The sequence below is a fragment of the Lepidochelys kempii genome, chromosome 2 (assembly GCF_965140285.1).
Source record: "Lepidochelys kempii isolate rLepKem1 chromosome 2, rLepKem1.hap1, whole genome shotgun sequence".
NCBI lineage: Eukaryota > Metazoa > Chordata > Testudines > Cheloniidae > Lepidochelys > Lepidochelys kempii.
Genome location: NC_136381.1, coordinates 243007420 through 243018186, shown reverse-complemented (window position 1 = coordinate 243018186; position 10767 = coordinate 243007420). Strand labels below are relative to the sequence as shown.

The 10767-nt window shown below is 43.0% G+C and overlaps 1 protein-coding gene and 1 long non-coding RNA gene across 15 annotated transcripts in view; one reads left to right on the top strand and one right to left on the bottom strand.

Annotated features, from left to right (window-relative positions):
• Positions 1-1002: 1002 nt before the first annotated feature.
• Positions 1003-4231, bottom strand: LOC140907751 (uncharacterized). 2 transcript variants are annotated; one of them, XR_012157611.1, is made up of 4 exons: positions 3597-4231; positions 2801-2919; positions 2305-2374; positions 1003-1209 (listed from the first exon to the last, which is right to left on the bottom strand). It is a non-coding gene; the product is annotated as an uncharacterized LOC140907751 (long non-coding RNA). The 2 variants fall into 2 exon arrangements; XR_012157610.1 differs by having other exon boundaries at positions 2801-4231.
• A 904-nt stretch (positions 4232-5135) lies between these two features.
• Positions 5136-10767, top strand: part of PARD3 (par-3 family cell polarity regulator) — a 648369-nt gene continuing 642737 nt past the window's right edge. For 6 of the 13 annotated variants that reach the window (XM_073334431.2, XM_073334430.2, XM_073334428.2 and 3 more), the window contains exon 1: positions 5141-5676. In XM_073334431.2, the coding sequence (XP_073190532.1) occupies positions 5557-5676 (120 nt within the window). In that variant the 5' untranslated portion in view covers positions 5141-5556. Of the gene's footprint in view, positions 5677-10767 lie in introns of all 13 variants that reach the window. The other 7 variants (XM_073334436.2, XM_073334435.2, XM_073334432.2 and 4 more) reach the window with 4 other exon arrangements.

Sequence of the window (10767 nt, the reverse complement as noted above, 5' to 3'; positions counted from 1 at the left end):
CAATGTGAGATTTCTAAAGATAACTACAGCACTCGACCCAAGGTTTAAGAATCTGAAGTGCTATCCAAAATCTGAGTGGGATGAGGTGTGGAGCATGCTTTCAGAAGTCTTAAAAGAGCAACACTCCGATGTGGAAACTACAGAACCCGAACCACCAAAAAAGAAAATCAACCTTCTGCTGGTGGCCTCTGACTCAGATGATGAAAATGAACATGTGTCGGTCCGCGCTCCTTTGGACTATTATCGAGTAGAACCCATCATCAGCATAGATGCATGTCCTCTAGAATGGTGGTTGAAGCATGAAGGGACATATGAATCTTTAGCACATCTGGCATGTAAATATCTTGCGACACCGGCTACAACAGTGCCATGCGAACATCTGTTCTCACTTTCAGGTGACATTGTGAACAAGAAGTGGGCAGCATTATCTCATGATCTCTGTGTGTATATAATATCTGCTGCAGTTTCCACGGTATGCATCCGATGAAGTGAGCTGTAGCTCACGAAAGCTCATGCTCAAATAAATTGGTTAGTCTCTAAGGTGCCACAAGTACTCCTTTTCTTTTTGCGAATACAGACTAACACGGCTGTTACTCTGAAACCTGTAAACAGACTTGTTTGTCTGAGCGATTGGCTGAACAAGAAGTAGGCCTGGGTGGACTTGTAGACTCTAAAGTTTTACATTGTTTTATTTTTGAATGCAATTATTTTTGTACATAATTCTACATTTCTAAATTCAACTTTCATGATAAAAAGATCACACTACAGTACTTGTATTACGTGAATTGAAAAATACTGCTTTTTACAGTGCAAATATTTGTAATAAAAATAAATATAAAGTGAGCACTGTATACTTTGTATTCTGTGTTGTAATTTAAATCAATATATTTGAAAATGTAGAAAACATCAAAAAATATTTAAATAAACGGTATTCTATTATTAAGTGTGATTAGTTGCACGATTAATTGCAATTAATTTTTTTAATTGCTTGACAGCCCTAGTTTCAATAGATAATGGAAATGACTATAACATTGCACATTACAAAATTTACTGAACCACTACAAAACTGTTTATTAAGTATAGAGACTCTGGGTAGCTCTACTGACTTTGCTTCTTTGCAGCTGCTTCTGCAAGTTTCTCTGATGATGTACCAATGATTTATCACTCTTCCATCTTCTCCGCATGTTTCCCAGCAGCTCTGGCGATCACCTGGAAAGTACAATAGCAGCAGGTTAATGGAAAACTTGAAAAGATTTAAAGAATAAATCATGGCTATAAAAAAAAATTGGAATGTATTTACAGCTCATATGTCTGGGATAAGTGAACTGTTTACTTCAGTTTTATTTCTTAAATCTTACCTTTATATTTCATAAAAGTGAAAAATTATACACAATAAACAAATGGTAAAAATATAATATGGCAGTACACAGATCAGAGTAATGGGATATATAATATTTTGTATGTGTATGCATCTGAGAGAGAGCAACTTTTATTTAATTATCTGAATAACATTAATTAAGTAAGCCTCAAAATATTCCTATGAGAAATGTATTATTCCTATTTTAATTAAGGGAACACTGAAGTACAGAGAGGTTAAATGTACACCACACTTTGGTGGCAGTCCTTTAGGAGAGAGAACTTCCAGGTGCTTGTCTCCTACTGCAACTACGAGGCCAGGTCTGCTCTCGGAAATTAAGTCAGTATAACTACATCACTCAAGGGTGTGAAAAATCCACACCTCAGCAACATAGTTAAACTGACCTAACCCCATATGTAGACAGTGCTAAATCAATGGGATAATTCTCCTTTAGACATAGCTACTATCCCTTGGGGAGGTGAATTAACTATGCTGATGGGAGAAGCCCTCCCATTGGCATTGGTAGCGTCTTCACCGAAATGCTACGAGAGCACTGCTGCAGTGTTTTAAGTGTAGACCTGTCCCTAGACACATTGCCTCTTATATAGAGGGATATAGTTTCCAGTTGCTACATCACTAGTTCAAATCCAATACAGGTTGGTAGTGGATGAAAGTTACCATAGGATAACTGCCTGTGTGAAATGAATTGGTTGTCCAAAGCCCACTGGAGAAGACTTCTATCAACTTCAGGGGGTGTGGCATAGGCTCCCAGGTAGGTGGTAGGGATCAAACCTGGCATCCTCACTGGCTGTATCAGCAGACAGGCCAGTAACTCAGTGGGTGTGGGAAAGGACATTCACCTTCAAGAGGCGCTATCTCAATATCAAAGGTGGACATATTGGCAGGGGGCTGTAGAAAAGGTTACATAGCTTTTGTCCAGGCTTTACCTGTTGGGTGGGTTGAAGGGTTCAATTTACAGGACTGCCATCTGATTACTTTTCAAAAGCATTATACTCACTGAGAAAAGAAACATGTCAGGAACTTAGTGTAGTAAAATCTGCTAATACCAGATACATATTATAGTACTTAAAGTGTTAAGATATAATATTATGAACATATAGTTTCTACAGAAGTAGTGCCTATGTAGAGAATATTTAATTGTAAATAATTTATCCAAAAGCTATGAAGAGCCGATCATCTGACGTCTTGATTACTGCAACATCCATTTTCTTTGGCCATGACAAATGCAATCTTGCCACACTCATCTCCATGCAGAATGCTGGTGGAAAGTCATTTCCCCAGCCCACTGCTTTGACCATATCACTTCTTTCTTTGCATCCGTCCACTGGCTCTCCCTTCTCTATTGCATCAAACATAAGGCACTTGTATTCACTTTTAAGGACCTTTATGGACAGCTGTCATCCTTATCTAGGCCATACTTACAGGATGGGGGACTCTATCCTGGGAAGCAGTGACTCCAAAAGGATTTGGGGGTTGTGTTGAATAATCAGCTGAATGTGATCTCCTGGTGTGATGCAGCAGCCAAAAGAGCTAATACAATCCTGGAATGCATAAACAGGGAAATGTTAAGAAGGAGTAGAGAGGTCATTTTCCTACTGTATTTGGCACTAGTCTGATTGCTGCTAGAATAGTGTGTCCAGTTCTGGTGCCCACAGTTCAAGTAGGAAGTTGATAAATTGGAGAGAGTTCAGAGAAGAGCCATGAGAAAGATTAAAGGATTAAAAAACATGCATTATAGTGATAGACTCAAGGAGCTCTATCTATTTAGCTTAATGAGGAGAAGGTTAAGGGGTGACTTGATTACAGCCTATAAGTGCCTACAGCGGGAAAAAAAATATTTAATAATAGGCTCTTCGGTCTAGCAGAGAAGGCATAACGTGATCCAATAGCTGGAAGTTGAAGCTAGATAAATTCAGACTGGAAATTAGGTGTAAATTTTAGTGATAAGAGTAATTAACCATTGGACCAATTTACCAAGGGTTGTGGTGGATTCTCCATCATGGAGAATTTTTAAATCAAAATTGGATGCTTTCCTAAAAGATCTGCTCTAGGAATTATTTTGGGAAGTTTTATGCCCTGTGTTAGACAGGAGGTCAGACTACATGATCACAATGGTCCCTTCTGGCCTTGGAATCTATGAAATTATCGTCTCATTTGCTATTGAGCAGTTAACACTCTGCTGTGATCGGCCCATGGTGTTAACATTTCAAACAAGCACCTTTGTGCTTTCTCCTCATGCTGCTCCCTATCAAGCTGACCAATATGGTCTCATTCCTTGTACTCCCACATCTGTCTCGTATGGTGACTCTGTGAAAACACCAAAAGGGAGGATGGTTCATTTCCCCATGCACTGCTGTAAATTTTGGCCTATGTCTGTATTGACTAACCAAGCTTCTTGGGGTTCAGGGTTCTCTACTTCCCAGTCTTGACGACTGAGAGCAGCCTTAGAGTGCTGGGAGACTGCTTTGAGTCAACAGATAGGTATAGCTGCTCCTCTTGTTGATAAGCCACAAGGTGGGAAATTGGGAGGACCTAGGATCTGGTAAAGATCCTTGGGGGCAGGAAACAGAATTTCTGTCCGTGGCTCCTTCCATCCCCACCTCACTTGGATCGATACAGGTGAACACCCATTGAAGTCAACAGGGATCTGCCCACACTGATCCAGTTTGTGTGTGTGCTCCTGTGCATTGTTCCAGTCCGCCCTGCCTTTTGTCTGCCAGCAAAAATTGCCAAAAGTGGCTGCTATGACTCTTTCACCTGACATGTCTGGAACATGCAAAAATCAGGCTAGAAATTGACTTCAGAGTGGGTGGCTGATGAAAGCAACCTGAAGAGGTAGGCACACCATGGCTCCACCCCTACAGCCCACATTTGTGTCATGGCCCTGCTCCCCACATGGAATGACAGTGCCCCCCTTCCAAGAGGCAGGGTCACTCAGGAACATCAGCATCGGTCCCCTTCCCTCAGAAGGAGCAGAGTGCATCTGCTTAATAGCCAACTGCACTTGTCTCCTCCTGCTATACATGGAGTCCTCTGCTGGGAGTAGTTAGGTTCCCCCCCCAGCAGTTAACACTCCCACCCATAGAGATGCATGGGGTAGTCTGTTACACGCATATCATGTGTTTCCAAGCTTTTCTTTGCAAGGACCAGGGCTGGGAGCTTGTTTAAAATGAAAGCTGAGATTCCGCTACACTCAGGTGCCTCCAGGAGCCAGGGCCCTGGGCCCCTAGGCAGAGGTGAGTGTGGCGCAGCTTGCACCCACCTGGACAAAACAGGCCCTTGACATTTTGGGAAAAGCACGAATTTGGGAAAAGCACCTAAAAGCAGCAGAAGCGAGGGTGTGAAGAGAGGCACCTGGAGGGGGGTGCGGAGGTTTAAAACCTGCCCCCGCCAGGTGAAGTGGTGGGGGATGTCAAAGTGGGCCCCTTTCCTGCTAGCCTGGGCTCCCTCTCTCCTCCTCTCCCCCTATGGCTGCTTGCAGCTTGACTTGGCAGGGATAGCCCGGGGGAGGCAGAGAGGTCTGGGGCCGAAAAGCGCTGTAGGGCGAACGAGGCACGAACCACCCGCGCCGGGGCTGAGCAGGGCTCCCCACTGCGGCAAGGACACGGCTGTGGGGCCGCCTCCTTCTTTCAGAGCCCTTAGGAGAGTCCCGCGTAAACAGCGCCCCATGGGCCTCGGCCCTATTCCCGGCTCTCCCCTCCTTCGGGCTCGCCCCCGTGACCCTCCCCGCTCCCCCGGGCATGTGTCAGGAGGCGCAGCCCCACACCCAGCCCCGCTTCTGCCGCCGGTGGGGGAGGGCCGGGCCCAGAGGCCGGGCGAGCGGCAATGCCCTGCGCGGCCATAGCGGGGAGACAGCGCGGCCCTTCCCCCGCCGCATGGGAGTGAGCCGCCGCCGCGGCCGCCGCCTCGCTGCGCGCAGGAGGAGACGCGGAACAGGTGGCCAGAGGCAGCAGCGAGCGCTGGCACCGCCCCGGCGGCGGCCGAGCATGTGAGCGGGGCCCCCGCAGCGCCGGCCCGGGACTCGGCCGGTCCGCAGCAGCAGCAGCCGCCGCCGCCGCCGCCCTCCCTGGGGCCGGGCTCCTGCCCGGTGCTGGCGGCTGGCCGCGGGGGGCGCAGAGCCAGGCGCGCCCGGAGCCGGGGGCCGAGCGCGGGCGGGCGGGCAGCGTGTGCGGGGCAGGATGAAAGTCACGGTGTGCTTCGGGCGGACCCGGGTGGTCGTGCCCTGCGGGGACGGCAACATGAAAGTTTTCAGCCTCATCCAGCAAGCGGTGACCAGGTACAAGAAGGCGATCGCCAAGGTGAGGGTGCGCGCCCGGGGCAGCGAGCGGGGGAAGGAGCAGCCGGAGCAGGGAGAGGGCGCCTGGGATCAATATGGCGCTTCCTGGAAAGGGGGGAAGGTGCAGGCTGCTCGGCTGGGTAGAGACGTGGGCATGGGGCCGGAGGGGCCTGGCCTCCGCAGCCCCCCTGTCCTGGGCGAGGAGGGGAGTTTGTGTGTCCCACCTGGTGGAGAGCTCCAGGGACGGAAGAAGCGCGGGGAGTTTGGGCCAGAAGCGCCGCTTGCGCCTGGGGGCAGCGGTCTAGTTTTCCTGACAGTAAAGTTGAAAGCGCTGCTGGGCAGTCTGGCCCGGCCCTGGGGACAGGGAGCGTGTGTCTGTGTGAAAGGAGCTGCTAACTGAACATGGCTTCTTTGTACCCATCGGTGGGAGCTGAGATTTATCCGGGAGCGAGATACAGTCGCAAAGACTTGTGTGTTTTGGGGCCTGAACTCTTTGTTCGTTACTATTTTGTAACGAGCAAGTAAGCCTCTTGTAGGTGTGCTTTTGAACCCACCTCCCCCCGTTTTTCTTATTGTTGGTTGCATACACCCTAAGTGCACCAGGTCCATACAAACTGGGATATTGGCTGTCACTTTGGGGATCACATCTTGTTAGTTTAATTGTCCTGGAGAAGGCTGTGTAACCGCATGCTTTAGGTTTTGTTACATTTGTTCAAAGCCTGGTGTTTGAAACAGAACAAAATTAAAATCCCCAAAGCAAGTCTCCTTTAAAATGATTTCTCTTTCCTGAGCAGTAGTTACTCCAAAGAGTTCAAATCTAGCCCCAGGCTTCCCGGCTGCTCCAGGCCCAGGAGGAAAAGAGCAGTGAAATGTGTGGAGTTCACAAAACAACAGGCATCTAATGTTTATATCTGAAAAAGTAGTATGTCCCTTGCACTACCGGAGAACAGAAAGGTGCTGGAAAGAGGATGGGCTGCAGAATAAAAAAGTTAGTGATGGGTTAAAGAGTGTTTTGTTGGATTATTTGCTAGGATGATCACTAATGTGAAGCAGCACATTCTTCACAGCAAGTCGATGCCCTCTTGTCTGTGTCAGAAATGCTCATGTCAACACAGAGAATCGTTTACTCTTCCAGTTATTGCGAAAAAAAAGTTTACAGTGTAGGGAGCCTCTGTGCTGGAAATATATCCATTACCTTTATGTTTGGAAATGTAATTGACTTCCTACTTGCTTTTTGGTGATGTTAATAATAATTACAACTTGTCTGGAACAGTTTCTATATGGTGTTGGTGTATGATTAAATATAATCATTTACAAACAATTGTATCTGCCCATCTGTATACACTTATAATATTTTACTTTTTTGCTGCAAAACATTTTTCATTTCTGATCAACTTAATTCCCAGACCTATTTGATAAAGACCAGTCAGTTTAATGAAATTTCAGCTAGTGCTTCCCCTCCACCCCACCACTAACTTTGCTCAAGTAGTTGGGTATGAATTATTTTTTACCTTTCTGAAATTTTTTTCTGTGCAGGACTTGATTGCAGAGTTTCAGTTTAGAAATTGTTACTTAAAGATTTTTTGAAATTGCACCAAGCTGTAGTTTAAAGTCTGTTGACATTAGCATTGGTGGATTGGAAGTGATGTGCATGGGTTTTTTCCAAAGAAAACCCATGACTGGTATTGGAAAAGGGGCAACCAAAGTTTCCCTGTTTTGTTTCCTTTTTCTTGAAGATTTTTTTTCTGGGACAATCACTACTTCTGAGTGTATTTTTAATATGCCTCTTAAGTGTAATGTCACATGGTATTGACTAGGGAAATAGCATCTTGACATCTTTCAGTGAAACTTTTTACGATATACCAACTGTAGTTATTTATACAGCTTCATTAATGTGCATGGCATTTCATATGCCAATAAAAGACAATGTCCCAAAGCACTCTTAAAATTAAGACACAACACTGTAAACCCTGACTGATGAGCTTAATGCTACTCACTTAAATGGGACTATGTCTGGCAGTAAACATTTGCAGGATTGGTTCCTAATTTATACAATATTAATGTTACATTAATACCATTATATTAAATCTGTGGTTCCCAAACTGGTCTGGGAATGAATATCTGGCTGGTCATATTGTACTGGATCATGTTCTTATTTCCAGCTGTTAAATTGCGTTAAAGACAGCTACAAATACATTCTTAATATTATATTTCCATGTGAGCAAATTGCAGTATGTAACACAGGGAAGTTATATGAGAATGAGTGGGAAGGATGTTTGCTTGTATGTTTGCAAATGAAGGGGAGGGGCCAATGACAAAAGATCTGTGTTATTTGGCTACGTTATGGGAAAAAAATAAATTAAGAACCTCTGAAATGTGATGTATTGACAGATCAATTATTTAAAGATAATTTACAACTTTGCTCGCTCCTAGCCTTCAGAGCTCTTGATCTTGGGTTTTGGAAAGGACCAGTTTGCTTTTTATTTTACAGTGTGTATTTTGCACGGGGTAAGCTTTGTTGCAGTTGTGTGGGGTTGGAATGGTGTTAATTACAAAGAGATGGCTTCTATTATGTGGAAATTCTGTTGTGAAAATGCTAATCTACCCCAACTGAGACCACAGGCCTTTCTTTTAGGGTTTTCTATTGTTAATTTGAAAGTGAGGTTTGACATATGCATTGCAGATCTTCCATTGAGACAGTTGGATAATATAGTGTTGAGTCCATGAGTGCCTCTGTAAATAAATATATATAGTTTTTACCAACTATTTCCCAAGTAACAGTGCGGATGTTCATGAGAGAGTAATATGGAAATAGTTAGGTATGTAATATCAGATTTTTATGGTCACTGCCCCACCCTTCTAGTGTAAATTAGATGGTCTTTTTATATTGGAGTTCAACAGTTTTACAGCTCTTCACTTTTTAAAAAGAAAAGGAGGCAAGGAATAGAATGAGTTATATATTTGAGGGAACAAGTATGTTTTTTTTTAAATTTATTTTTGGTATCATGTTGACATCATTTGAAGTTTTTCTGACTTTTCCAAAACATACTACTCTAGAGTCAGTTATAGCCTTGTGCAGGAAAGCAGAAATCTGATAGAAGTTTATATAATGTTTTAACACTTACATGAGACTATAGGCCCCAATCCTGCAAAAATGTATGCACCTGCTTAATTTTCCATATTGTGCGTAGTCTGAGTGATTTCAGCAGAGCTGCTTGCAGGGTGTAAAGCACATGAGTAAGGCTTTTCAGGATCAGAACCACACTGAGCTTAGCTCTCTTTCCACAGTTTTCAGTTTGTGACTAGCAGTAGATCTAAACAAAGAGTGGTTTTGATATGCCAACACAACACTAGCCGTCTACATGCATACTGTACAAATCAAGAAATACCAATGGAGTTATTCTGGCACTAAAGACCTTGTTTGGAATTATGTGTGCAAATGTGTTCATAAAATACTGAGTGTGTAACTTAATCTTTAACCTTTATTTTAATTTTATTTTTCTCACTTGGAATTATTTGAATTGAATCGAAGTGGTGGGAATGGAAACAGCACCTGTTTAAAAACAGGAAATTAGGGTCAGAAAATAAACCCTTACTATTAAAATAAAAAATAAAATTAAATAGCATATGAATAACACATTTCATTTTTTTCGGTTATTGCCTTTTATCATTCTGTAGTTGCATTTTATGATTAGGAATGAGTAAATCAGTCCCCTTTATATTTTAATTGTGAATATTTCCCATTATAGATGGAAAATCTCTCTCTCTCTTTAAATATGGGTTAACTTGTTAGTATGATGGACTGCATCCCTATGCCGATGTGATGAAAAGTCTAAACATTTTTTTCTATCTTTTAAAATATTCCAATAAAGGTTGTATAGTTGAAATATAAACTGCTTTTTCTCAACGAGTTTAAAACAAACAAAAAAACCCACCCAACAAACCCAGCTCTCAATATGATGCATTCTTGAATTGTAAGCAGGGCTTACAATCCACTTGCCCAGGATAAGAAGAAATCTTTCTTTGGAGAATGCAGTCAAGTTTGGCAGACTCTAAGGCTGTGTCTCCATTGGGATTTTAGCCACTGGTATTGCAACATCAGTGTAATTTGACTAATGTAGACCCCCTAATGAAGAAACGCTCACTGGTCTAAACCACTATGACTTGCACCAATGCATTTTACCCTGGCTAGTAGGTGATGGGTACATTTTCCAAAACCTACTTATGGGGAAAGCAGAAGTTTTTGTGTAGTTCTGCTCACAATATTATAGTAATGACTTTGAGTTTGAAAGTTACAGAGGGTGGCAATCAGAATGTTGTAGGGGGACTTTGAGGGTATGAATTATGAAAAAAGAACAAGAAGACTTGGCCTATATAACTGAATAATGAGTTGAGAGCTAGAGTATCTTGGGAGTGTGTATGATTTTCAAAGGAAATACATGGATTGATGCCAATAAACTGTTTGACACAGTAACTAGATTAAAATATGTATTATGGACCCCTACAGATAAGGGCACAAGCAACTGAACAAGTTGAATAACTTTACCAAAAGATTGACTTAAATACCCAAGATTCTGAAATTTGTCAGAAAAGTTAGTTATATGTTTGTAAGAAGCTGGGGCATGTATTCTAAAGAGGACCAGATTATCTGTTTGGTATTTTTAGTCTACAGTGGCTTTGGTATGAGGTCCCTTTTTGGTTCTCATTTTTGAATTTCTACCAGCCTGGTCTTTGATTTTTGTCACTGTAAGTGTTTATATATTTCCAAAGAATGTAAAGTTTACAATAAAAAAGGTAATGCACAGTTATTCTGGAGGTGAATATGATGGAAGCAATTATATGTGTTGATTATTTTCTTAACGTTTGATGTGTGTGACTGGACGTGAGAATGAGAAGTTGAATATATTTCATGGAGAGTCTTGAGAGAGTCAAAGCCACTTCAGAGGCCAGTAGACAGCAAGTGGTTGATGGCACACCTCAAAGAGAGAGAGAATCAAATGGGTGTACTTTCATTGGAGGCTACAATGCCGGTATCCACCAAAAGTACTGAAAACTGCCAGGTAGGGAATAGTGATTCATAGGTAGATTAAGGTCAAAGGGACCATTTTGAGCA